This window comes from Acomys russatus, chromosome 25 (assembly GCF_903995435.1).
Source record: "Acomys russatus chromosome 25, mAcoRus1.1, whole genome shotgun sequence".
Taxonomy (NCBI): Eukaryota; Metazoa; Chordata; class Mammalia; order Rodentia; family Muridae; genus Acomys; species Acomys russatus.
Genome location: NC_067161.1, coordinates 11,547,809 through 11,574,924, shown reverse-complemented (window position 1 = coordinate 11,574,924; position 27,116 = coordinate 11,547,809). Strand labels below are relative to the sequence as shown.

Below are 27,116 nucleotides of genomic sequence, written 5' to 3'. Positions count from 1 at the left end.
CAAACAAAAACCAAAATTCTCCCAAAGAGATGACATCATGGTTAATCTCAATTGTCAGTTTGATGAGACTTAGACACCCCTAGGAGATGGGCCTCTGGGCATGTCTGTGGAGGATTACCTCAACCAGACTGACTGAAGTGGGAAGGCCTGCCCACTGAGGGTGACACCATTCCCTAAGGTTGGGGCCTGAACTAGTTAAGAAAGATGAGAAAGGTGTGCTGAGCACAAGCAGTGGCTGCTCTCTACTTTGACTTGACTGCAGATACAATGTGACCAACTCCTTCAAGCTGCTGTGACTTGGACTTCAAGGGTCATACCCTACAAACGTGGGCTGAAATGAAGCTTCTCCTTTAAGTAGCTTTTGTCTGAGGTCACCAAGAGTGATCGGCCCCGTAGTTCCCTATTGCCTGTGTCACATGTCCCTCAGTCTTTTTCTGGGTACCAAAGAGATGGCCATTCAGCTCTACAGTGGTTCCTCACCATTCTGTGGCCATGACTTCTGAAAAGCAGTTTTTCTGAAACTAGCCGATCCTAGAAGAATGGATGTAAAATGTGGAATTTTGGTTTTTTTGGTTTTTTTTTTTTTTGAGGCAGGGTTTGTGTGTGTAAAATGTGGAAATGTTGATGCAGTGCTTTAGAAAACCGTAAGAAGCAATAGCTCATAAACATGGCACTCGTGTTGAAGAAATTTTGGAAATTTGTGCCTGTGGGCCATGTTGGAAGCAGAGGCATCTTGCACCAGCTTGTACTGTTGTCTTGGGTGTACAGGGGACCCACTTCTCATTTGCCTTTGGGTATTGTGATGGCTGATGATTACCAATGTGATGGGACTTGGACTCACCACAGGAACAAATGCTTGGGCATGTGAAGGAGTCTCTAGACTGTGCTGGGGTGAGCAGAGTGATATCACCTGTGATGTACCTTTCTCTTCCAGCCCCACTGCCTGCCCACTCCTTGGCAGACCGAGCTGCTAGAAATGTGGGTGGTGACATTCCATGGCCTAGGGTCCTGGACTGAAAAGAAGGAAGCAAAGTGACAGCACTGGCACTCCTGCCTCCAGATGCGGTCTAGCTGACCGTGCCATACTCCCAGAACCGTGAGCTCTTTTGACACATATTTTACCACAAGGAAAGTAACTAATGCATGACTCATCCTTAACCTCATAGCAGTGGATCCTTCAAGCTTCCTCTCTGTTATGAAAAGCTAAGTCCCGCTTGCGTGAAACTTGGTATGAGAGCCATGTTTGGATCTGGGATTGTGGGGTAGTGATCTAGTCCCAAGACCCCTCCTCATATCCTATGTATGACTCAAAGACTCATCGTGTCCCCTTAAGCCTTTATTTTCTATAGAGTCACAATATGCTTAAGTGTAGCCTCAGGAGACGGCACCGCTCAGCCCTGTGGTGGTCCCCGACTGTCCCACGGCCACTTACTAAGAAGGCACAGAGCGGGGACAGAGGACTGTGCTTCAGGTCTGGCCGCATCTCTCTTGTGCTGCAGGTGCTCTGTGGGACGGCAGCTGGCTCACGAGCGGCTCAGCTTGGTGCAGCGCCCATCCCTGACGAAGGAAGTAGGCCTCAGCACCTAGTCACAGCCGATACCTTCCCTTCATGGAGTTATTTGCAATTTTTCCTGTTTATTCAGGGCAGCCTGGAAGTCCTTGGCTGCTGCTCAACCCTGCTGGCTTTCTTCTTCCTCTCTAGGGGGACTTAATGTCATATGTAAACAAGGACAGGTCCCTGGGGGCTCTCTGGGTAAGCACTGGGAAGAAGTTCAACCCCCCAGGTAAGCTGCAGTGCCACATGGGACAGTTCTCCATGCAACGACCACAGCCTGTCTGTGTGCACTGTGGAGATCTGCATGCGGATTCCTGCCTGCAGCACTGACAGACACGCTCGGTCCATTTTGTGCATATCACCTTGGTTCTTGTTTCATGTCCATCATAGAAAAGAGTGATTAAAAATTAAAGAAAAGAGAAACTGGGAGGGAGGATGGACGGCTGGGCACCGACTCCCCTTCCACGCCTGCTCCTCATCGCCCGTCCTCAGTGGCAGGGGGCTGCAGGTGGGCGAAGCTCAGAAAGACTTGCTCCAGCGAGATCTGGCTCACAGAGTAATCATCCACTCCATACTTCTCCTTGGCCTTCTCCAAGATACCGAAAACCTTTTTGAAACAGAAAAGCTATTGGTAAGAGAGGCCAGGACTCAGTGAGTGAGGCCTCTGCAGCCCCCTCTGCCACTGCTCACTGTTGTCCTAGGGCGCCGGGAGAAGCCACTCCAGAGAGCTCAGCCGTGCCCCCGGGGAGAGGACGCTGGCTGTACAGGGGCAGCAAGGCGGAAGGCGAGGCTTTGCTTTCACCTCGAAGCATGACCTTGAGCAAACCGTGTCCCATCTCTGAACCAGCTTCCTTTCTCCAAACATTCCTCTTCTTCCACCTCCAGTATTTTACATATAAAAACTCAAACCCAGCTGATATTAGGGTGGGTGGCAGAGGGGAGTTAGAATGTCATTCTAGCCTGAAAAGAACCCGGCATCACTACAGAAGGAGTCCCAGACGGTCCTCAGTCTCTATCAGCACCCTGTGGGATTCTGGGGCCTGCTCACCTTGGCCCAGCTGAGGTCACAGCCAGGGAGATGGTAATGGACCATGTCCTGGTGCTCGTCCTCTAGGATGCTGCCTGCACAGAAGAGACCACAATCTCGCATGGGTCAGGCAGAGGGGGAAGCCCCGGGGTCTGGGCAGCAGCGAACAGGCCCCAGCCAGCGCCATACACACCTGGGAAGGTCAGGTCCACAAACGCCTTGAACTCCTCCAGGACTTCTTGCTTCCCTTCACTTCGGACCTTGGCCTGCAGGGAGTAGCCGCTGCCAAACTTGCTCTTGAGGTGTTGCGGGCTGCCCAGGCACTTGAACTGGCCCTGTACCATGATGGCCAGCCGGGTACATAAGGCTTCACACTCCTCCATGCTGGGGAAAAGGAGACCGCCTCAGACAGCGCCGGAGGAGGCTTGTGCTGACAGATGCTCCAGATTGCCCGTGCTGAGTGGAGCCACGCGCACAGCCTCCTGGGAGTGTCCTGGCGGACTCCGTATTGGGTGCCGCCATACCTTCTGCTCACCGGGTCCCACCCCAGCCACCCATTCTGGCTGTTCCACCGGCCCACAGATGCCCAAGCTCTACCTGTGGGAGGTGATGACAATGGCCTTGCCAGACTCACGGGCCCGGGCTACAGTGTCCCACAGCAGGCGCCGGGCCACGGGGTCCATGCCAGTGGACGGTTCATCCAGAAAGATGACTGCAGGCTCTCCAATGAGGGCGATGCCCGTGCTCAGCTTGCGCTTGTTCCCACCACTGGGGCAGGGTGGGGGGTGGGGGGAGGGGAGTGACAGGTGGGAGGCAAGAGTGGTAATTAGCATGAGTACCCTAGTTCCCAGCCAAGGCTACACCCAGTGACTCTAGAGCACCCCAGGTTGAGAGAAAGGAGGTGAGTAATACTGGAAAGCCCACTGCATAGGGCTGGAGGCCCTGGAGGGAGCTGTGCCCAGGGGTCCTTGACATGGCCAGTCAGCTTGCCGCAGCAGGAAATGTCAGGAAAGTCCCCTCATATGGTAATGTCTGAGTCCTGCTATCAAGTCCAGTCTGATTCTGGAGCCACTGACCTTGAGCCCTATGATAAGGAGACCCTAAACTATTTTGAGAATGCCCAGGGCTGGTCTCACAGGAACAGAGGGTGAGCACAGGTCGCACCTGTAAGTCTTGACTAGCTTGTTGGCATGTGGTTCCAGGAGCAGACCACGCAGAGTATTTTCCACACAGGCATTGATGAGGCGCTCTGGGATGCCTCGGAGCCGTGCATACATGACCAGCATCTCCCTGCCAGTCATGTGATCCAGCAGTGCATCAAACTGGGGGCAGTAGCCCATCCGCTGCCGTACCTAGGTTAGAATAGGGTACGAGAGGGAATGGGTTAGAAAGGTCATCTCCTCTCAGAGGACCACAATGACTCTCTGGCCATTATGTCTGCCTCTATGCCTGTCCCCAGTCTGTGTCCCAAAGTGTCTTTCCAGGGTTGTCTAAAGAGTAATTAGGCCCTGATGGCTGACCACAGCTGAGGCTCTCTGAGAAGCACCCAAGGAGGGAATAGGGAGGACTGGCTGTCTTAGGGAGGCTCCCAAAGGGACTAGATGGGGCTGGAGAGATGGCTCAGCGGTTAAGAGCACTATCTGCTCTTCCAAGAGGTCCCACGTTCAACTCTCAGCAATCACATGGTGGCTCACAACCATCTATACTGAGATCTGATGCCCTCTTCTGGCCTGCAGGTGTACATGCAGATAGAGCACTCATATACATAAAATAAGTCTTTAAAAACAAACAAACAAACAAACAAACAAAGAAACAAACAAACAAAAAAAAACCAGAACCCCAAACAGAACGGTTTCATTAGGTGTGGTGGCACAGACCTTTAATCCCAGCACTCAGGAGGCAGAGGCAGGCAAGGATCTATCTGAGTTCCAGGGTAGCCTGGTCTACAAAACAAATTCCAGGACAGCTAGGGACGTTACATAGAGAAACCCTGTCTCACAAAAACTAAAGGGGGGTGGGTAGGGAGAGGGAGGGAGGGAGAAAGAGAGAGAGGGAGAGGGATGGGGGTAAGGAGAAAATGGTTTTATTATTACACAAGTGGCCACCACATAAAACTTTATAGCTTCCATGTGGCCGCACACTCCCTCATTCATCAGGCATATAACAAACAATGTGCTGGGGTCTTTCTTCTCCTAATACGAGGCATTCATCCGCCATACTCTTCAAGCACCCAGATGCAAGCCTGGATGCACCAGAGCAGCCTTTCCTGGCTCTGGTAGGAACTGGGTGTCATTTGCCCTCCACCATCTGCTGGCTGCGGCACGTGTGCCTAGGTTCTAAAGCCTCCAGAGAGTCTCCTCCCTGGAGATCTGGGGTCTGCTTTGAATTGAATGGAACAATTCTTAGCCTTTGGCTTAGCTCCCCGTTAAATGTTCAGCACCACCTCTCACCCTTCCCTTCTTTTTCAGACCAGATGTGGATCACTGCAAGATCACTAGTACACACATTTCTTTTTCTTTCTTTCTTTCTTTCTCCCCCCCCCCCCCCCCCCCCCCCAATACAGGATTTCTCTGTGTAGTCTTGGCTGGTCTGGACTCTCTCTGTAGAGCAGGCTAGCCTTGAACTCTGCCTCCCAAGACCTGGGATTAAAAGTTTGTGCCACCATGCCTGGCCTGGTACACACATTTCTAATCATTTTTAATTTTTTTTTGGCTTTTTGAGATGGTCTCCTACATAGCTCTGGCTGGCCTGGAACTCACCTGCCTCTGCCTCCCGAGTGCTAAGATTAAAGGTGTGCACTACCATGTCTAGCCATTTTTAATCCTTAAATATATTAAGTTATTTTTATTTTTGGTTTTTCAAAATAGAGTTTCTCTGTGTAGCCTTGGCTGTCTTGGACTCAATTTGTAGACCAGGCTGGCCTCCAACTCGCAGCTATCTACCTGTCTCTGCCTCCCAAGTGCTGGTATTAAAGGCATGCGCTACCACGCCCGACAAGTTATTTTTATAATCTTGCCCAGATAACTGAAAAATCCTAAACCTGAGTTTGGGGCTGGAAAGATAGCTCAGTGGTTGAGAGCATTTGTTGGCTTTAGAGAGGACTGGATTTGGTTCTTGCACCCACATGGTGGTTCACAGTCATTTGTAACACCAGGGGGTCCAACACCGTCTTCTGACCTCATGGGGCCAGGGACAGAATATACATACAGATAAGCAAAGACACTCATACACATAAGTAAATCTAGAAGTCTGAGCTTGTTCATTACTTGAATGCTTTGTCTGAAAATTCTGGTCAAGGTGTTTGCCCAGCTGCTTACTCTGCTCACACAGCGGAACCCATGAGCCCAGCAGGAGCCCTTCCTCCAGAGGACTTCCTGGCATCCTGGTATCTCGGATGCCACAGTCCAGCACTCCCTGCCACCAGCTCTGGAGAGGAGTCCAGTGCCAGGCTTATATTCATTCCCTGTCCTCCGTCAGCTCTGCTTGGCACACAGGGGCCTCCTATACGTTCCCCATGAACTAGCTAGGGACACGTGGGCTGTACCTGGTCCACCCTTCCCGTGGTTTCGGCCCAATGCATGAGAAGCTGTGGATGGGCTCTGGGCCTTCCTTTCCTCCTTTTATCCTTCTAGGCCTTCAAATCCATATTTATGTGTCCAAGACACAGAATGGCACTGGGTGGATAAAGACCGCTGAGTTTTGTTTCTTTGGCCAGCATTTCTTTTTTTTTTCTTTTCTACCACCTGCTTAAGCCTGGTCCTGTCACTGCCTTGTCCTGATGTCCACAACTGTTGCTGTGTCTCCTGTGAGCCAGAGACAAGTCTGTCTGGCCTTCAGGGTAGCCCTGGTCTCGCCTGCTCCAGAGCAGCAGGGCACCTCTGTGGCACTCACCTTCCCGATCTCAGAGCTGATGCTATAACCACCGAGAAAGGCGTCCCCTGAGGTGACGGTCTCCTCTCCAGTCAGCATTTTGAACGTTGTGGTTTTTCCAGCTCCGTTGAAACCCAACAGGCCGAAGCACTCCCCTTTCTGGACTGTAAGGGAGATCCTGTCCACAGCAAGGAGGGGTGCTCGCTGGTCATATACCTGTAAGACGCCGGCCAGAAAGCCCCAGGTAAGGAGGCCTGAGGACAATCCAGGAACTCTGGCCTCTAGGAGCTTCTGGGGCTCCAGGGCCAGCGGGTGGCAGTGGAGGGCGGAGCTGGTGTTACCTTGGAAAGCTCACTGATGATCAGTGGGGTGTCAAGCATGGAGTCCAAGCTGGGGACCAGGACTCGGCTCCTCTCATCGGCAACATCCTGGTCCTCAGGAAGCACTGACGTCCGGTTCTGCAGTTCTGCCTGAGTAGTTAAGGTAAAGACTGCACGTGTGAGTTCCGGCCCCATGGAAGGAGGGGCAGGAGCCAACGTCGCATAGGACTTCTCAGCCTTCCTGTCCCTCACAAGAGGCAGGTGGCCTTAGGGGCGAGCTCAGTATCTAGGTACACGAGCTTCGAGGCTGGGCTTGTGGGGACACCATGTCGGATGTGGGGAGCACCCTCCAGTGGTCCTGAGTTTCCAGGAGCCACTCACCAGAGTCCATCTCCTCCGGAAGGCACAGATGAAGGTCCTCAGTCTCCACAGCAGGTTGGTCTCGATGAGGAAGAGCAGGGTGAGGTAGATGCACCCTGAGGCAGCCATGGAGGTCACAAACTTGCCAACACCTGGGCTGCTCCAGGCATAGAAGTTCTCCTGGTACTGGATGTCTGTGTGGGGCAAGGAGCAAGGCTGGGCACTGGCTGAGTGCCCTCTCCCTTCCCAGACCTTAGTGCTGCCTTTAGCTACCTAGATCACACTAATGCCTACACCCTCCACCAGGGGCCTATGCTCCAATTCTTTAAGGCATGCCTTGTGCTTGTCAATATCAAAGGAGAGTCTAGGTACTTTCCAGCTCTGGAAGAATCTCCCCATGTAAGGTGGCCCTTGCACACCTGTGGCAAGGTACTGATCACAAATTGTAACTTTGCTAGTCACACTGCCTTGAGTTGAGAATGTGGAAAGAGGTGAAGGTGCCCAAATCATGTCCCCTCTTCCAGGCGTTTAAGTTTAGAGAAGGGACAAGCACCCATAAGCTCTTTGCTAGGGCGATGTTCAACAATGTAGTGGAGAGACCACACTTCTGCCTGAGGGCATGCGGCCTCTGCTGACTTGACAGCTGAAGTGTAAAGGCTCCAGGTATAAGAAGCCCCCACCACCAACTAGGTCTAACCCTTAATCCGTGAATGTGACTTTGTGAAGAAATGAGACACACTGGGCGTGGTGGTGCACACCTGTAATCCCAGCACTCAGGAGGCAGAGGCAGGTGATCTCTGTGAGTTCAAGGCCAGCCTGGTCTACAAAGCAAGCTCAGGACAGCCAGGGCTACACAGAAGCCCTATCTTGAAAAACCAAAAGAGAAACAGAAAGAGAGAGAGGGAGGGAGGGAAGGGGGGGGAGAGAGACATTTGAAGAGGCCACTAGTTAATGACCTAAGGAGAGTAGTCTATTCTAGAAGCTGCAGGGTACCAGGACAGGTGGGAAAGTCAGATGCCCAGATGCAGGCCCAGAACATCTGCGCCAAGCAGGAGTAAGGGGCAGATGTGGGACTTTTAGGTCATGTGGACAAGGGTCTGATGACTCAGAACATGGAGCCCTGTTATGGAGCTGAAATGCAATCCCTGTTGTGAGGTATTAGGAAGGTGGGCATCTGGGGCAGGAGAGAAGGCACAGCAGTTAAGAGCACTGGTTTCTCTTTTAGAGAAAGATTCAATTCCAGGTTCAATTCCCAGGGCCCACATAGTGGCTCACAACCAACTGTAACTGCAGTTTCAGGGGCTCTGATCTTCTTTTCTGGCCGCTGGGCACCAAGCATGAAAGTGGTACAGGGTTTCTCTGTGTCGCCTTGGCTGTCCTGGACTCGCTTTGTAGACCAGGCTGGCCTCGAACTCACAGCGATCCACCTGCCTCTGGCTCCCAAGAACTGGGATTAAAGGTGTGTGTGTGTTTTTTTTAGGCTAAGTTTTTTTTTTTTTAAGGTAGAAATTTAATCCAACTGTGGTATTCAAAGGTGGGGCCCCTGAAAGGCTGTTGGCACTGAATACACTCTGCAGGGCACAGGCTCCTAACTGAGCCCTGACGTTATGTGAGGCTAGAGGACATAAGAGTCAACTCATCTCAAGTCACTTTGGGATTCTATGACAGGAGGCCCGCGGCCTGTAGCTGCCCTTTGCGCGCGTTGGTCTACAACTTAATCAGCCTCTGGTACTGTGTTACACAGAACAGAGAAGGCATTACTATGAGGCCCTTGGTGGGGAAAGGGGGCAGTTCAGCCTGTAGAGCCTGAGATCCGAGGAAGGCCCCATCTGGGCACTCACTGTACTTCTTGCAGTAGCGGGCGGCAATCCCTGAGGAAGTGCAGTACCGCCGAGCCTCGTAGTTCTCATAGAAGCTGCTGACCGCCCTGCCCAGGCAGTGGTTTGGCAGCACCAAGAACACGTGGTCCAAGGTTCTGGAGAGTTCTTCTAACTTCACAGCTGTGGTGACGTATAGACAGACCAGTTAGTGCTGGCAGACACGATACGCTGGATACAGATCCAGGCAGGGAAGGTCAGGTCCGGCCCCTGGGAGAATGCTGCGGACACCCTCCCACCACTGTGACTGGCTGAACAGGGGCTTCCTGGGACAACATGGTTAGGGTGGTGGTCAGTGACCCACCTGGGATGCGCATGATGGTGACCATGATGAAGGTGGCGATGCCCGACAGGATGTTGAATATGGTCAGCCTGGTGTAAGCCGTGGACGCAGCCAAGAAGAAGAAGCTCATGAGGTACATGAGAGGGATGATGGCCCAGCTGTACAGCATGAGGAGCAGCAGCAAGTCAGCCATGTGGCCATCCGTCGTGAAGGCCTGCACATCGAAGGCTTGGAATACCACCTGCGGTGGCGGCAGAGACGAGACAGGTCAGTGCGCAGGCTGTCAGAGGAAGGGGGTGTCAGGGGCATTCAGGAGTCCTTAGGCTCTGACTGGCCATGCCAGACCTAATGGCTGTCACCCTGGGGCCTCTCTGAGGAGTTGTCTGGCTATTGGAGCTAGAACCAGGACAGCTAGCCCAGTACTTGCCTTTCAAAGGGCAGGGAAGAAACCACCTGGCCTTTCCAACCGTGCTTCTGCATCAGGACCAAATCGCCTGCTACCTGGTCTGCCCTGCTGGTTGCAGTTTTGCAAGGTGACCCCAGGTGCTCCCTGGCTCTGCTGAGGAGGAGAGAGGTCCAGCACTCACCAGAAGTAGTAGACTGGGGACGAGGAAGGAGATGAGGTCCCACAGCAGAGCGGAAAGCCAGAAGGTAGCCACGTGGACACCGCTCACGAACTGAATGTGCTTGGCCTGGACGGCCCTCTCTCTGACAGCCAGGATGGAGAAGGTGCTGGCCAGAAACGCCATGGCGATGAGCAGATTGAGGGCAATGTCAAATCCCTTCCGGCCCCTGGGGAGGGCAGAGCACAGTGCGTCTGGGTAGTGGGAAAGATTGAGCCCTTGGTCACGACCACCCACATCCATGGTCAGTGGCCAAACCACTTAAGGGGGATAAGTGGGTACGGCTCCTCCTGGTGTCCTCCCTTAGGCTGCTTCTGTCCCTGTGTACCTCTGACTGTCATGGTGTCCTCTGGGAACTTCTGCCCTGCTCTGATCACCTCTAGTCACTGTTCTGTCCCTGGACCTCTGTGGTAGATAAACCCCCTTCCCATGGCATCTTGTGCTCCATGGCTGGTTGACAGCAACACCTTCTGGAGACAGGCACTGGAGGCTTTATTTACTCCAGGGCTTAACAGTCTTCAGATCATCCTAATAAATGGTATTGGCATAAAGGGTAGTATCAAGCTAGGTGTGGTGGCACACACTTTTGATCCCAACATGGGAGAGGTAGAAGCAGTGGACCTCTGAGTTCCAGGCCAGCCCGGTCTACGGACAGCCAAAAGTACATAGTAAGACCCTATCTCAAAAACCAAACTGATAAACAACCAAACCAAACCAAACCAAAAAACTAAAAGGTATTTGACAAGGAAAAGAAAGGGAAGGAGGGAGAAGCAAAGGCGGAACAGGGCCTGGAAATGCCGTGCTGAAAGGTCACGTGCCCTACAATTTTGTTTCTATGAACCAACCACAACAGGAAGCCCTACAAAGACAGAGCGGATGAACAGTTTCGAGGCCTGAGCTTCAGGAGGATGAGAGTGACTGCTAGAAGGTACAGAGCTGTTTTGAGGACCCTGAGGTGAAGGGGCCACGTCCAGCTACACAACAAGCACCTGACTGTATGCTGTATGCTGCACATGACATTTTCACAAATGACTGGTATGTTAGGTCGGCACCCTGCCTGGATGACTGTCCTTGTGGTGTCTGTGCCCCTTAGCCTGATCACTGGGCCTTCCAGCCTGAAGTCTACCGGATGTGATTGTCTTTCTCAAACTCAAAGCACAGACCTGCCCTACTGCTGAGGACCTTGCTCGGAAGAGAAGGCGAAGATGCCCACCAGGCCCTGGGACGGGCGTTAGGAACGGCCAGTGTGAGAGGCCGAGGGGCTGAGTGGTCAGTGTGAGAGGCCGAGGGGCTGAGTGGCCAGTGTGAGAGGCCGGGGGGCTGAGTGGTCAGTGTGAGAGGCCGAGGGGCTGAGTGGTCAGTGTGAGAGGCCGAGGGGCTGAGTGGCCAGTGTGAGAGGCCGGGGGGCTGAGTGGTCAGTGTGAGAGGCTGAGGGGCTGAGTGGTCAGTGTGAGAGGCTGAGGGGCTGGAGCGACCTTGACCAGAAAGCAGCAGCATCTGAGGGTGGACTCAGCACTCTGCCGTCTACAAAGCCTTAATTCCGGCACTGCGCCGACAGCCGGGCTGGCGAGGGACACCTGAACGGGTGTGGGGGCTGCACACGTACTCATTGAACTGGTCCTTGGCAACCTGCAGAGTGTTCCGGGGCTGGGGATAGTTGGAGATTTCAATGGAGGCCCGGGGACCACACAGCAGCTTGAACAGAAGATTGTCCACGAGGGCCAGGGCAGTGGCTGGGGAGTGGTACGCCTGGTTGTTGAACAAGGCAGTGACCTCTGTCCGTTCTCCTCTATCTTTGAAGGAAGTCGCTACCAGGCACCGCTCATTAAAGCCACCCCCTTCCACTGAGGCCCTGAAAACCAGGAACTCCTCTAGGTCACCTGTGGAGTAAGGCAGTGTCAGTGTACCAGGTGGGACAAACGCCACCATCCCAACGACTCCCATCAGGGACTCAGTACAGGCACAGCTGAGACCCTGGGCTCCTGCGGCCTCTGCTGGGCCAGCAGTGCCCACCATGGGGCTGACAGCTTCCCAACTGCTGGCAGAAGCACCCATTTACCAAGGAGGAACTCTGCCATTTTGTCATCAATCTGTCCACAGGAACTCAGGTCACAACATGGGAGGGAGCAACAAAAGGAGAAAACCTGCCAGTATACTGCATTTAACCAGATCAGGGCAGTTCTAAGCTGGGGGCAACATTGCTCTATGGCTACTAGAGACTCAAGGCTGTTTTAAATTTCAAGGTGTTGGAATGAGAGCACCGTATCACATGAAGACACTCAGCAGCCATGAACAAAGGCAAGGCACACAAAGACCACTGGACTTCTGCATTCCGCAGATACACGGTCTGAGGAATGGGTGTGTCCAAGCCCCAACAGGGTGCCTGCGTCTCTGACTCAGTACCGTGACCTTTGGCCTAAGGGACATCTGGTGATATCTGAGGGCACATTTAATTGTCATGACATGAACTTGGCCGTGCCAGGGATGCGAAATGTGACACGAAAGCAAAGGAAAGTTAACAGGATGACCCACCCGAGACAGACTGACACTGTTCGCACCTCTGGACCCCACCCCCCAGCTACTCCTTACCTAGCACTTCGCGGGGCTCCTGCCTCTCAGCCTGCAGCATGTCTCTGAGATGCTCAGACAACTGCTGCCCCAGCTGGGAGGAGTCTGGGACGGAGAAGGGCACAACTGTTCTACCATATTCGCTCAGGCTCAGCTTCAGGAGAGGGTCGTCAAAGATGTCTGAGGTGTACTTGATAGCCAGGAGGGCCAGGGTGATGCAGGTCAGGGGGACCAGGACCTGAGCGGCCACCATCTTCCATTCCCGCCAGCTGTACGCAGCCTTCTTCAGGAACATGGCCCAGAACTGCTGGCAGTGGAGTGCAAGCTGAGGTAGAGGTGAGCAGAGGACAAGGGCTGTACACGTGCTGACCCAAGCAGCAGCAACTGAGACTGCGGCTGACATCCTCCCAGGCAGCCACACCAAGAACAATTTGTGGTGATGTGGGGCCATGGTCGGAGCTCAAAAACTGGGAGGGCACATGCGCCTGCAGGGCCCTACATGGGTTTGCGATGTCCCACTGTGGTCACAGATACTTTTCTTAAAGAGTATTAAGGCTCTGACTGGGACTCTCTGCCTTTCTTCTGCCCTTTGCTGGAAGAATCACCATATAGAAGGCTCTGGCCTGGTTTATACATAAGCAGACGGACCACGCCCCTCACCTGCCGCCCTGGACTCTACTGCACTACATCTCTCATTCTTGACCTCTTCAGAGCAGAGGGTCTCAGGACCTTGGGAGCAAGCACCCAGGCTCAGGCTCTACACATGCTGGCTATAAATTTGGGTCAGACTGTGGTATTCTGGCTATAAGACAGCAGCAGGCTCCTCCCCGCTGCCCTCTTACCTTGTTAGGTGGCTATCAAGGCAGGGTAGCACAGAGTTTGGCATAGGGCAGGCTCCCCAACAAGGCCATTTCATTGTCAAAAGCAAACACAGCTGGGCGTGGTGGTCCACGCCTTTAATCCCAGCACTCGGGAGGCAGAGGCAGGTGGATCGCTACGAGTTTGAGGCCAGCCTGGTCTACAAAGTGAGTCCAGGATGGCCAAGGCTACACAGAGAAACCCTGTCTCGGAAAAAAAAAAAAAAAAAAAAGCAAACACAGTTTTCTGTGAGCGCTTAAGACATCAACATCAAGACATTTTAGCTGGATGTGGCAGAGCACACCTATAATCCCAGCACTTGAGAACAGAGCCATGATGGGCACTACAAGTTTGAGGCCAGCCTGGCCTACATACTGAGTTCTAGGCCAACCTGGACAACAGAGTGAGCTCTTTTCTCAAAAAAACATCAAATAAAGAAAGCCATGCGAATGTTTCCTCTCCCTGCTGACCTGCTCAGCACCAACCCTCTGTCTTCTGCTGAGACCCCTCCGTGTGGACAACAACCCTCCCGAGCAGCCCTTGTGTGGGCCCGCCTGAGGTGCTCACCCCTGTGTTGAGTTTGACCACAGCTTCGTCTTCCTCTATGAGGACTCCAATGCCATTGGTTGGGTCCATCACCCCACATAGGTTGCTGTCCAGAGCCCAGTCGCTCGCCCGCCTCTCGTGCTGGTACTGTAGAGCAGGAAGCTGGATGGCTTGAATGTCCATGCTGGTGTCCACCAGCTTCCCAACCCTGCACCAGAACACAGCCACCCGCCAGATCTCAGCACGTGGGTAGGGGGTGAAGCCACTGGCCCCCCCAAGACACAGACAGGACTTTCAAAAGAGGCCCTGAAGCAGAAGCAGATCTGCCTACCTGTCTGTAGCTGGCGTTTGCTACTTTGTGGGTTCTTTCCTCCTCCCTCTCCACCCCTTTTCTTCCACCCTTGTAACCCCCTAACACTAGGTAAGAAGAAAAAAGGATAGAGGGGCAAGGAAAGAGATCCCTGAGTAAAGTCGGGGTCTGAAAGGGGGTGACATCACCCTGCTGACTGGGGGAATCCAGCTTCTTGGGGGCGAGTTTGATCTTCACCATCAAGATATCTTATTTTTCTTCTTGTTTCTTTTTTGTACACCACTACTTAGCAAACTGCTACCACCAACGACCAACAACCAACCAACAACCTCCACTGCCTCCCCGGCCCTAGCCTCTGAAAAGTCTCCAACATTCCAGACTTCACACAATTGCAGAAACCATCTGCAGCTGGCAAAGCAATGACTGCTAAAGCGCGAGGCAAATCACAGTCAGCTGCTGTGAAGCAGCCCCATGTTCCCATATCTGGGATTAAAATGTAAACATGTTCTCATTTCTCATGCCTGGCCTTTTAAAAAGTGTGTGTGTGCGTGTGTGTGTGTGTGTGTGTGTGTGTGTGTGTGTGTGTTGCCATATATATGTAGAAGTCAGAAGGACAGCTTTGGGGAGTCGCCTCTGTACGTGGGCCTCAGGGACCAAACTCAGGTTGATGGGTTGTGCTGTGCGCCATTGTCGGGCCTAGGCCCATATTATTTTTAGGGTCAAACCAGATTCAAATCAGAGACACCAAGTGTCACCATCACACTCATATTTTATTTAAATTAACAACAGGCCATTTGAGCACCTGCATGTGCTGCTGCCTTTATTGCTGGCTGAGGACCCTTGGCAGTCTGACAGAAACTCAGAATTACTCAAAAATCCCTGTTAGGCAGTGGCCTGGAGCTGAGGTAAAATGGCAAGGCCAGAGGCGGGGTGGGGCCATGTGCTAGATGTAATGGGGAGACCAAATGGGCTGGGGCTACACAGGCACCTAGTCCCAGAAAATGGAGACAGAGGTCCTACAGCTTCTGAGAACAGTCTGGAAGTGAGCCCTCAGTTACAGTCGACAGCAGGTTGGCATGTGGCTATTTTTTAAAAATATTTATTTATTTATGTATACAGTGCTCTCTATCTGCATGTACACCAGAAGAGGGCATCAAATTGTATTATAGATGGTTGTGAGCCACCATGTGGTTGCTGGGAATTGAACTCAGGATCTTTGGAAGAACAGACAGTGCTCTTAACCTCTGAGCTATCTCTCCAGCCCAGCCTGTGGCTTTTTTATTCAACCAAGACTGCACCAAATGTTGGCATAAGGTTATTGTGTAATTCAAATGCTGATTTCTGTTAAATAACACCCCATATCTGGTTACAAGCCTTGTTCTGAGAATTTCCTGTGTAAATGTTGTATAAACTCTGCTCCCTAATTGTCTGCCTGTATGTCAATAAAACAGTTTATAGCCAGTTGATGAGCAGGGGAGAGAATAGGGCTGGACTTCCTGCCAGCCAGGGGAGGAGGAGTCAGGGGAGGAAGCAGGGGATTCAGCTACCTGCTGAGGTGCAGGAGAGATGGAGAAGATTCAGCTGGAGCAAGGAAAGAAGTAAAAAGAAAAAAAAACACAACTGGGGGGGGGCGTTGGCAAAGATGGAGTCAGGATGACATAGAGGGTTAAGAACAGGCTTAAACTGCTCAAGATTGTGTTGTAAAACTTTTTTTTCCCTCCGAGACAGGGTCTCTCTATGTAGTCTTGGCTGTCCTGGGCTCACTTTGTAGACCAGGCTGGCCTTGAACTCACAAAGATCCACCAGCCTTTGCCTCCTGAGGGCTGGGATCAAAGGTGTGTGCCACCACGTCCAGCATGTTGTAAAACTTTACTAACAAATATGAGTCTCAATTATTAAGTGATAGCTGGGCTAAGAGAGAAACTAAAAGAAACAAACACAGTTTTATAAAAAATAACCTTAACAGCCATAAGCCACTCTGATTTGCTCTGTGTTGGACACAGGTCAGCAAACAACTTTTCCTTCCTTCCTTCCCTCCCTCCCACCCTCCCTCCCTCTCTCCCTCTCTCCCTCCCTCCCTCCCTCCTTCCCTCCCCTGCTCCTGGCTGTTCTATTTCAAGGTGCACAAATGTCTTCTGTGCCCAGTTCTACCCACTGGTCTCCCTGCAGTAATGCTGGCCTTTCCTGTTGGTCCGTACAGCAGCAGAGACAGATGCCTTTGAACACATGGCACAAGGTTTTATAGCTTATGGTCCATTGTTATGCTGCGTCTGCTGCTCTAAGGATCTGAGAGCTGATCTTCCCACTTACAGTGTAGAGGCACAAACCCTGTGGGGGTAGGCCACACCTTGCTGACCTGTGCGTGGAGTGGTTGTCTCATGAAGGATCATGGGTAGCCCAGACACTTTCCCCACAGAAGCTGTGATTTCCTGATTATGCAGGTGTCTGTAAAAGTCACATCTGAACTCTGGCTTGGAGCCCCCGGCCTGCTCTGCCCACACCTGCAGGCTCTGACAGTGCTTCATATGATTAACAAAATCATCCCCCGTAACAGTCCGGGACAGACAAAGCCCACACCTACTGACCGAAGGAAGACTTCCTCCATGGTGGTGACGGAGGCTCCAAAGCTGGCAATGCCCAGTTCCTTCTGCTTCTTTTCCAGTTTGGTGAACAGACTTTCAAACCTGAAAGGAGAGCCAGACCCTTTCTAAATAATTTGTTTCTAAACAACTGCCTCTGTATACAGGGAGGCAAGACAGGGTGGAACAATTTCTTGCAACCATTTTTTCTTCTTTAAGAATGAATTTTTAAAAAAAAAAAAAAAAGAATGAATTAAAAGTTAGGCATGCGATCCGGGCGTGGCGGCGCAAGCCTTTAATCCCAGCACTCGGGAGGCAGAGGCAGGTGGATTGCTGTGAGTTCGAGGCCAGCCTGGTCTACAAAGTGAGTCCAGGATGGCCAAGGCTACACAGAGAAACCCTGTCTCAAAAAACAAACAAACAAAAAAAAGTTAGGCATGCTACAAAACCAAACAACCCAGTTGCGAAATGGGGCTTGGAACTTAACAGAGAATTCTCAGCAGAGGAATATCAAATGGCCAAGAAACACTTAAAGAAATGCTCGTCCTCATTAGTCATCAGAGAAATGCAAATCAAAACGACACTGAGATTCCATCTTACACCCATCAGAATGGCTAAGATCAAAAACTCAAATGACACCACGTGTTGGCGAGGATGTGGAGAGAGAGGAACACTCCTTCATTGCTGGTGGGAATGCAAACTAGTACAACCACTTTGGAAAGCTATCTGGCGCTTTCTCAGAAAAATGGGAATAGGGCTTCCTCAAGACCCAGCTATCCCACTCCTTGGAATATACCCAGAAAATGCCCTATCACACAACAGGGACATACGCTCCACCATGTTCATAGCTGCTTTATACATAATAGCCAGAACATGGAAACAGTCTAAGTGTCCCTCAGTAGAAGAATGGACTAAGAAACTGTAGTACATTTACACGATGGAATACTACTCAGCTATTAAAAACAAGGAATTCCTGAAATTTGTGGACAAATAGATTGATCTAGAAATTATTATAATGAGTGAGCTCACCCAGAAGCAAAAAGAGACAAATGGTATATACTCACTTATATCAAAACACTAGTCCAAGGGATACATACCAAGAAAAACTTTACTTACCAAGAAAGTGGGTCAGAGGAGAGGACATCCTATTGAGACTTTAGGCGAGAGTAACATGGAAGAATAAGGAAATAGTAGGACCCACAGGGTCCTGGAAACCTACAAGAAGAACTTTATGACAGGCAGATCTGGGTCCTGGGGTCCTCCTCAAACTAAGGCACCAGCCAAGGAGAATATAGACATTAAACTTCGAACCCCAGGGCTGGAGAGATGGCTCAGAGGTCAAGAGCACTGACTGCTCTTCCAAAGGCCGTGAGTTCAATTCCCAGCAACCACATGTTGGCTTATAACCATCTATAATGAAATCTGTAAACATAAAAAAAAAAAAAACAAAAAAAAAACTTCGAACCCCTACCAAGACCTAGCCGACGATCATGATATTCTCCACCGTTGAGTGGAGAGTGAGATCTGACTCTCACACGAACTCTGGTGCTCCTTTTCTGACCACGTCCCCTGGATGGGGAGGCCTGGCGGCACTCAGAGGAAGGATAGCAAGTTACCAAGAAGAGACTCGATATTCTAAGAGCATATATAGGGGGAGGAGGTCTCCCTCAATCAGAGAGAAGGGGGGAAGTGGGAGGGAGGGAAGAATGGGAGGAAACAGGGGAAGGGCTAACAATCGAGATGTAATACGAATAAAATAATAAAATGGAAAAAAAAAAAGTTAGGCGTGCTAGAGCATGCCTTTAATCCCAGCACTCAGGAGACAGAGGTGGGAGAATCTCTGTGAGTTCGAGGCCAGCCTGGTCTACAAAGCAGTTCCAGGACAGCCAGGGATACACAGAGAAACCCTGTCTTGAAACCCACCCCCCTCCAAAAGAATTAAAAACATATTTGGTGATCAAACCTGAGACTTTGCTTGTGTTTTACTAGTGAGCTATAACTACATTTATATCCCAAGCTCTTATTTCTCCTTAAAAAGTTTTAAGTTCAAGCTGGGTGTGCTCGCACGCCTTTAATCCCAGCACTTGGAGGCAAGGCAGGCGGATCGCCGTGAGTTCGAGGCTAGCCTGGTCTACAAAGTGAGTCCAGGATGGCCAAGGCTGCACAGAGAAACCCTGTCTCAAAAAACCAAGGAAAAAAAAGTTTTAAGTTCATAGAAAATGTAAAGGAGGGGATAGGGTTTGCTGTGTCATTCTACTCCTACTTATTTTCCCTCTCTGAGCACTTGGACTTTGACTCCGAGACCAGAAAAGAAACAAGTAACCTGAAAAACAAACATCCGTCTAACTATTAATTGGTTGTAAGGCAGGGGAACACTTTGAGAATAAAAATGTAAGAAATCACAATAGAACTGACGTGATGCACAAAACATAAAATCTATATGAAGAGCAATATCACAAAGTCACACGCACACGTGAATCACATAACCACATGGAAGTTGCAATGAAACGGTTGATATGATGGTTCTGGGACCAAAACCTTGCTAGTTATACATATATGTACATCTAAAAGTGACCCATAACAGAGCAAAAGACGCTACCCAGAGGCGGCGCCCTCAAGCCAGCAGATGTGAGGCCATTCTCCCCACGGCTGGCAGGATGGAGAAAGATGACCAGGTGGTGGTAGCTCACTCAGGAGGCAGAGGCAGGTGGATCTCTGAATTCAAGGCCAGCCTGGTCTACAGAGTGAGTTCCAGGTCAGCCAGAGCTACACAGAAAAATCCTGTCCCCCAAAAAACCAAATAAATAAATAAACGCTAAAAAACAAACAACAACAACAACAAACAACTTAGCTCAAAGCAAGCAACCATGAAGAAGGTACACACTCTGAGCTGCATGTGGTAGTGCACACTTTTGACCCTAGCACTTGGAGGCGGAGGCAGGCAGACCTCTGAGTTTGAGACCAGCCTGGTCTACAGAGCGAGTTCCAGGTCAGCCAGAGCCATGTAATGATACCCCATCTCAACCTCCTGCCCCTCTAAAGGTGTATGCTCTCTTATCCTGATGATGGAGAAGTAAAGCAAGCTTCCTCTTCCAGAAAGAGATCTGGCAATGGCTGCACTGCTATTAGGGATCTGTCCACACACCATCACTAATGACAGAGACGGGGGCTTCCTGAAAGGAAATTATTGCCGGGCAGTGGTGAAGCACGGCTTTAATCTCAGCACTCGGGAAGCAGAGGCAGGTGGATCCCTGTGAGTTGGAGGCCAGCCTGGTCTACGAAGCGAGTCAAAGCCAGCCAAGGCTACACAAGAGAAACCCTGTCTTGAAAACAAAAAAAACAACAGCCACAAGAACAAAAAAGCAAAGTATTAACACAGCTTTTGGGAAAAAATGTGAAATGAGTGCATAATAATGCAAGGTTGGTTGGTTTGTTGTTGTTGTTTTGAGACAGGTTTCTCTGTGAAGTCCTGGCTGTCCTGGACTTGCTTCGTAGACCAGGCTGTCCTCGAACTCACAGAGACCCACATGCCCCTGCCTCCCGAGTGCTGGGATTAAAGGTGTGCGCCACCACTACACTACCCAACTAGTACTGGAGTTTTAGAACTGTGGGGTCCCCAAGGCATGGAACATCGTATTACTATAAAGCTGCATTACTTGGCTGGAGATGGCTCAGAAGAGCAGTTATTGTTTTTACAGAGGACCCGGGTTCAGTTCCCAGAACCCTCTTCTGGCCTTTGTGGGCACTGCAGACATGTAATGGTAAAAGAGACCTACAGGCAAATCACCCATATGCATGAAATAAAAAATAAATGAAATAAGCCCACAGTATGTGGTCTTGGGCGGTGTAGCCTAGTGGTGGGGTGGTGGTCTAGCATGCGTGAGGCCCTGCTTTTGAGTCTCTGTGTTACACAAACAAAAAACACCATTAGAAACCTCTTCAAAACTTTACATAATCAGGCTGGAGAGATGGCTCAGCAGTTAAGAACACCGCCTGCTCTTTCAGAGGTCCTGAGTTCAATTCCCAGCAACCACATGGTGGCTCACAGCCATCTATACTGTGACAATAAATAAAGTAAATACATCTTTTTTTTAAAACTTTACATAATCCTATTTGATGTGTTAGCTACTCTTTTTTTTTTGATTTTTGAGACAGAGGCCAGCCTGGTCTACAAAGCAAGTCCAGGACAGCTACACAGAGAAACCCTGTCTTGAAAAACCAAAAATTAAAAAAAGCAAGAAAAGAAAACTCTTTCATAGGATCAGGCTTGCAAGCAAGCCTGTAAGGCACTTTCTTGATTACTGATTGATGTGAGAGTGCCCCGCCATTGTGGGTGGGGTCACCCCAGCTGGTGGTCTCAGGGTCTCTAAGAAAGCAGGCAGAGCAAGCCAGTAAGCAGTAAGCCATAGCTTCTGCTTCAGCTCCTGCCTCCAAGGTCCTGGCCTGACTCCTTCAGTGCTGTGGAGGTGTGAGCCGAGTAAACCCTTCCCTCCCTATTTCACCAAGCAATAGTAACCCTAAATGACACAGACACTGGTGCACAGATTGTGGGGTATTTCTGAGAGATAACCTGACCATGTGCATTTGAGAGGACTGTGGAAGGACTTTGGAACTTTGGGGTAGAAAAGTCATGAAGTGTTCTGTGGGAGGTAGAAAGGTAAGTGTTGAGAGAAATATGGGTAACGGAGGCTTGCCTTGTGAAGTTCCTGGGGGATGTCAGAGTCACTCTATCGGGGCTGCTGCGTATTTTGAGTTATGAAGCTATGGTTCTGGTTACTGGGGATAAAGAGTCAGCTATGATTAACAAGGTACCAGAACCACTAACATGAAATCTTTGCTTCGCTGGCATACTCAACGTTGGCTAGCTGGAGCTGGGAAATCAGCTGTGATTAAGAAGAGACCAGTGGGCTGGGCGTGGTGGCGCACACCTTTAATCCCAGCACTCAGGAGGCAGAGACAGGCGGATCGCTGTGAGTTCAAGGCCAGCCTGGTCTACAAAGCGAGTCCAGGACAGCCAAGGCTACACAGAGAAACCCTGTCTCAAAAAATTAAGGAGGAGGAGGAGGAGACCAGCATCACTGAGGTGAAGTCTTCTGGGAAGTGTTTCCTCAGAGTCAGCACACAGAAGCCACGGTACAGGGGTAGCCTAGGTTGTACTACACGCTCACAGCCAAACTTGGCCATGTGTAAAAGCCTTCCAGGTGGCACTAGTACAGAAGGCACAAACGGGTCACAAGGAGCAGCTGAGGCTTGGCACTGGGTTACAGCAGGGCTGGAATTCTCAGAGAACCCAGGAGTTGCAGCAGAGGCCGTGGCAATTTGGAGATGCCAGGACCATGGGACAACCACGAAGGGCAGCAGCAGACACGGAGTGGGCCAGCCTGAGCCTGGAGACAATCTGTATGTGTTGTTGAGGGCAGAGCCAGAGACGTGGCCTCCTGACGGTCCCAGACACTGGAGATGTCTTAGTCACGGCTGGAGGTTGTTTCCGCTTTGCTTTGCACTGAGCCCTGGCCTTTCCCTCTTGAAATAAAGTATTTAACTTATTTTGTATATTACAGGGGCCCACAGTTGAAAGACTTGAAGTTTTAGAAGAGATTTTGGACTTTTTTTGTTTTTTGTTTTTTTTTTGAGACAGATTTTCTCTATGTAGCCTTCGCTGTCCTGCATCTCTATGTAGCCTTCGCTGTCCTGCATCTCTCTTCTCTTGGCAGAGCAGGCCGGCCTTGTTCTCTGAGTGATCTCCCTGACTGTACCTCCCGACGCTGGGATCAAAGGTGTGCACCACCGCCCATCGACTTTAGATTTTTTTCTTTTTCTTTTTTAAGACAAGGTTTCTTTGTGTATTCTTGGCTGTTCTGGATTGGCTTCGTAGACCAGGCTGACCTCAAACTCAGATCTGCCTGCCTCTGCCTCTCGAGTGCTGGGATTACAGGTGTACGCCACTGTGCCTGGCTGAGACTTTAGGGTTTTTTTGGTTTTGTTCTTTGTTTTTTTGAAACAGGGTTTCTCTGAGTAGCCTTGGCTGTCCTGGACTCACTTTGTAGATCAGGCTGGCCTCGAACTCACAGGTATCCACCTGCCTCTGCATCCCTAGTGCTGGGATAAAAGGCGTGTGCCACCATGCCCAGTGAGACTTTAGATTTTTAAAGAGACTAAATTTTTATTTATTTATTCTTTTTGTTTGTTTGTGTTTGGAGACAGAGTTTCTCTATGTGTATCTTGCTCTGTAGATCATTGGCCTCAAACTCACAAAGATCTGCTTACCTCTGCCTCTCAAGTTCTGGGACTAAAGAAGTGCACCACCACTGCACAGCTGAGACTGAAATTTTGAAATATTGTAAATTTTAAAGACTGTGGGACTTTTTTTTTTTTTTTTTTTTGGTTTTTCAAGACAGAATTTCTCTGTGCTGTCCTGGATTTCCTTTGTAGACCAGGGCAGGCCTTGAACTCACAGCGATCTACCTGCCTCTGCCTCCGGAGTGCTGGGATTAAAGGCGTGCACCACCACACCTGGCGACTGTGGGACTTTTTAAGTTTGTAAGATGTTTTATATTGTTGAATTAAAAGAAATTAAAAAAAGAAAAAAGAAACATGACCCATCCTGGGTTTTGACACCAAATGAATGAAAAAAAGAAATAAAAAAGGAAAAGGAACATGACTGGTTCAGGGTTTCAGCACCAGATGAATGAAGGAAAAAATAAATAAAAGGAAAAGAACATGACTGCTCCTAGGTATGTTTACTGTAGCTATGTGGGAGAGCATAGCTATGTGGGAGACATCTGGGAGTGTCCAGAGTGGACATGACCAGACCGAGCTGGGCCATGTGAGGGGACAGTGACCAAGTGCAGCAGCCAGGAGGCCCAAAGGTTCAGAGAGAGCGGGCGACCAAAACCAAAACGGCTGGATTATATGAGGAAGAGCAGCCCAGCCTCCTGGGATGGAGAGATCAGAGTGGGGTATGCCAGCCAGGAGGGCCCTGTTAACAGGTGGGGACTGAGGGATGCTGGGAGAACCTCAGCCATTTGTCCCAGGTTTGAAACATAACAACTGTCTATATAAATGTGTAATCTTAGGGATGAACAAGAAAGGAGAGGTTATGGGTTAACAGTGACATGTCTGTGTGTGTCAAGATGACAAGGGGTCAATTGTTTATGACGTAAGTTTTATGTCAACCTGACTTGAGCTATAGTCATCTGAGAGGAGGGAACTTCAATTGGGAAAACGCCTCCATAAAGTCAAGCTGCAGCCAAGCCTGCAGGGAATTTTCTTATACAGCGTTTGATCTGGGATGGCTGTTGTTGGGCTGTCCTGGGTTCTGTAAGGAAGGAGGCTGAGTAAACCAGTGTGCAGCAGCCCTCCACAGCCTCCACGTCAGATCCTGGCTTCTCTAGGTTCATGCCCTATTTGAGTTCCTGTCCTGATGTCCTTCAGTGAACATGTGCAAGCCAGCTAAAGCCTTTCCTCTTCACCTTGTTTTGGTTACGGTGTTTGGTCACAGCAACGGCAACCTTGAGACACATGACTGAATGTACTGCAGGTTTTCATTTCACTCATCTGTTCATGCACGTGAGATGGCCAGAGGAGAACAAGTGCAGGAGATGGCTCTCTACCACACAGGGCCTGGGCGTCACACTCAGGTCATCAGGCTCGGCAACAAGTGCCGAAGTGGCCTGGAAGGACAGCTAGTGCTCTTAGCCATCTCTCCATCCCCTCAATAGCCTACACTTCAATATAAGCTTCAGGCAGGGGAGATGGCTCAGCAGCTAAAAGCATGAAGTGCTCTTGCGGAGGACCAAAGTCAGTCCTAACGCCCACGTCAGGTGGCTCACAACCGCCCAGAGCTCCAGCTGTAGGGGACTCTGACACCTTTGGCCTCTACCTGCACTCAAGTGCACATACCCCTCCCCACACATAATTTTTTAAAAATATTTTATTTAATTTTAATTTATGGCCGTTCATGTGGGAGTGTCAGATCTTGGAGTTACAGACATTTGTGAGCTGCCATGTGGGTGCTGGGAATTGAACCCAGGTCCTTTTGGAAGAGCAGGCAGTGCTCTTAGCCACTGAGCCATCTCTCCAGCCCCCACACACAATTTAAAAACATATCAACACTACTGCAGTTTCCAAGTAGTGTTTCTACTTCTTGTGCCGCCTGGTGTAGGTAGCTGAGTCATGGGAATGAGGGAACTGACTGTCTCAGGTTCTGAGATGGAGAAGTTCTGAGCACTCACGGTTTGTCTGCAAACGCATGGCAGCTCCGGAAATAATTGTTTATGCACCGCTACATATTTTCTTATTGACTTATTTTTGGAGGGAGGTTGAGACTGGGTTTCACACAGCCTAGGTTGGCTTTGAGGATGACCTTGAAATGATCCTCCTGCCTCTTGTCACCCAAGTACTAGGATGACAGGTAAGCATCACTGTTTGGCGATAGGCTTTATACACTCAAGCAGGTGTTAGAAGGGAGTCCTGTGTGGGTATGGATGCAGACCTGCCTGATGTCTGTCTGTCTTCCTCAGGCACAGGCAATGCCTCTCTGCAGGATTAGCAGTAAGTAGTATCAGCCCAGAAGATGCTTCAGGTCTGACCCCCGCATCCCTGGTCCAACGGATGAGATGCCCAGTCGTCATACCAGCCATGGGGCCTTCCTGGGTCTGGACCTGTGCACTCAAGGACACGTACCTGTGTGTGCTTTCCTTGGGAAGGATAAAGGACAGCTCCGCCCCAGCATGGCTCTCCAGCATGGCATTGGGGACATGGTGGCGTACTATCTGAGAGATGCTCTCAGGATTGCAGTGTGGCTCTTTCACCAGTGTCATGTGGTAGCCAGCTCCTGGAACACGGGGACCGAGTGTGAGGACCTTTGGTGGTCCCACTTCTGCTGCCACGCCACATCTCTGTGGCTCCCATCAGGCAGGATCATGGGAAAGCACTTGTACAGCTGCATACAACTGGGCCAGAACAGATGCTCCTCACGGCAGTGCAGGGTGTCATCTCCCACAACCTATTGGGGGAAAGTTCTGGGGAGGCTGGGTCACTGGATGTAGCCAGGTACAGCTACAGGAAGCCAAAGCCCTCCTGAGGATAAAACCACTCCCAGAGTATGTGAGTATGCCTGTACTGTAGGATTCATGCCGATCCCTGCTACAAGGAAGAGGCACAGCGGGAGGGAGCTGTGGGACTGCACTGCACACCCTGAACTCCCATTTGGCTTCTTATCCAATAATGCGTTGGTGGAAATGGCCCTTTCTTGTTCCCTCAGAGACAAGGCTGTTGGACCCAGGACAACCAAGGGCTCAGCTAACTGGGTAGACAGGCAAGAAGTAGCAAGCAAAACTCCTGAGGCCCTATTAGGGATGAACAGACGACACTCTCTTTTGGTAAAGGAACCCTGGCATCTTCACTAGGCACACAGCCACTTAGATGGGGGCCCCTTTCCTAGCCTGCTCTGGCTATACTGGGGATCTCTAGGGCACAGGAGAGGTAAGGTGTGAACCATGGGGCATTTTGTGAGGGAGGAGCACTCTGGTCTGAGGGTATGAGACAGGCATATAATGTTAGGTCAGGATGTGACAACACGAGGCCAGGCACTCCATACAGCAAGGTGGTTGAGTCCTGGCTTATAACGCCACCTGCTGGGCTGGGTTGTGCAGTGAATAGTGCTCTTAGTGAGAGCTACAAGTAGAAAAGCACCAGAGACCTCTTCTCACAGGACTCCTGTCTACCCCAGATTCCTGCTCTGGGCAGCCCTGTTGTGTGTTAACAAGAGCACGCCACTCAAGATACTCTGCTTTGCCATCCCCACACACCTCTGTGTGGGATAAGAGAAGAGGAAGGTTAAAGCAGGCCTTGCCCAGCTACTGTCTGGACCCTTCACAGATGGTAGAAGCACTGGCCCTGTCATGAAACTGAGGTTGTCCTGGACCCCTCCTTCACACTCCTCACCGTATTTCTGCTTGAGAAACAGTGACGACCCACAGCACTGCAGCTCCCCCTTGGCCATGATGGCGATGCGGTCTCCCAGCAAGTCAGCTTCATCCATGAAGTGGGTGGTCAGCAGGATGGTGCGGTCACTCTTCTGCTGCTGAAGAAGGTCCCAGACGGCCCTCCTGGATACCGCATCCATGCCTGAGGTCGGCTCATCCAACATCAACACCTGGAGGGTGGGCAGAGGTGAATGAAGCCTTGTGACAATGACAGAGCCACACATCCTAGCCCCAGGCTGGCTGAGCTGGGTGGCCTTCTGCAGCTCCAGGTGGGGGTTTGATAAGCTGTCGTCATCACCCCTGGGTCTGTCCTTGTGTGGGAGCCTGGCTTGGCCGCATGCAGAGACCACC

The 27,116-nt window shown here is 50.7% G+C and overlaps 1 protein-coding gene across 1 annotated transcript in view; it reads right to left on the bottom strand.

Annotated features, from left to right (window-relative positions):
- Positions 1-1,028: 1,028 nt before the first annotated feature.
- Positions 1,029-27,116, bottom strand: part of LOC127207848 (phospholipid-transporting ATPase ABCA3) — a 50,366-nt gene continuing 24,278 nt past the window's right edge. Inside the window, exons 15-31 of the mRNA XM_051167221.1 lie at positions 26,725-26,935; positions 25,462-25,612; positions 16,783-16,881; positions 13,909-14,095; positions 12,505-12,808; positions 11,522-11,795; positions 9,880-10,084; positions 9,314-9,533; positions 8,974-9,132; positions 7,154-7,326; positions 6,794-6,922; positions 6,474-6,668; positions 3,747-3,934; positions 3,180-3,350; positions 2,776-2,966; positions 2,604-2,677; positions 1,029-2,162 (exon numbers count right to left, since the gene is read on the bottom strand). Of these exons, the coding sequence (XP_051023178.1) occupies positions 2,031-2,162; positions 2,604-2,677; positions 2,776-2,966; positions 3,180-3,350; positions 3,747-3,934; positions 6,474-6,668; positions 6,794-6,922; positions 7,154-7,326; positions 8,974-9,132; positions 9,314-9,533; positions 9,880-10,084; positions 11,522-11,795; positions 12,505-12,808; positions 13,909-14,095; positions 16,783-16,881; positions 25,462-25,612; positions 26,725-26,935 (3,063 nt within the window). The 3' untranslated portion in view covers positions 1,029-2,030. The remainder of the gene's footprint in view (positions 2,163-2,603; positions 2,678-2,775; positions 2,967-3,179; positions 3,351-3,746; positions 3,935-6,473; positions 6,669-6,793; positions 6,923-7,153; positions 7,327-8,973; positions 9,133-9,313; positions 9,534-9,879; positions 10,085-11,521; positions 11,796-12,504; positions 12,809-13,908; positions 14,096-16,782; positions 16,882-25,461; positions 25,613-26,724; positions 26,936-27,116) is intronic.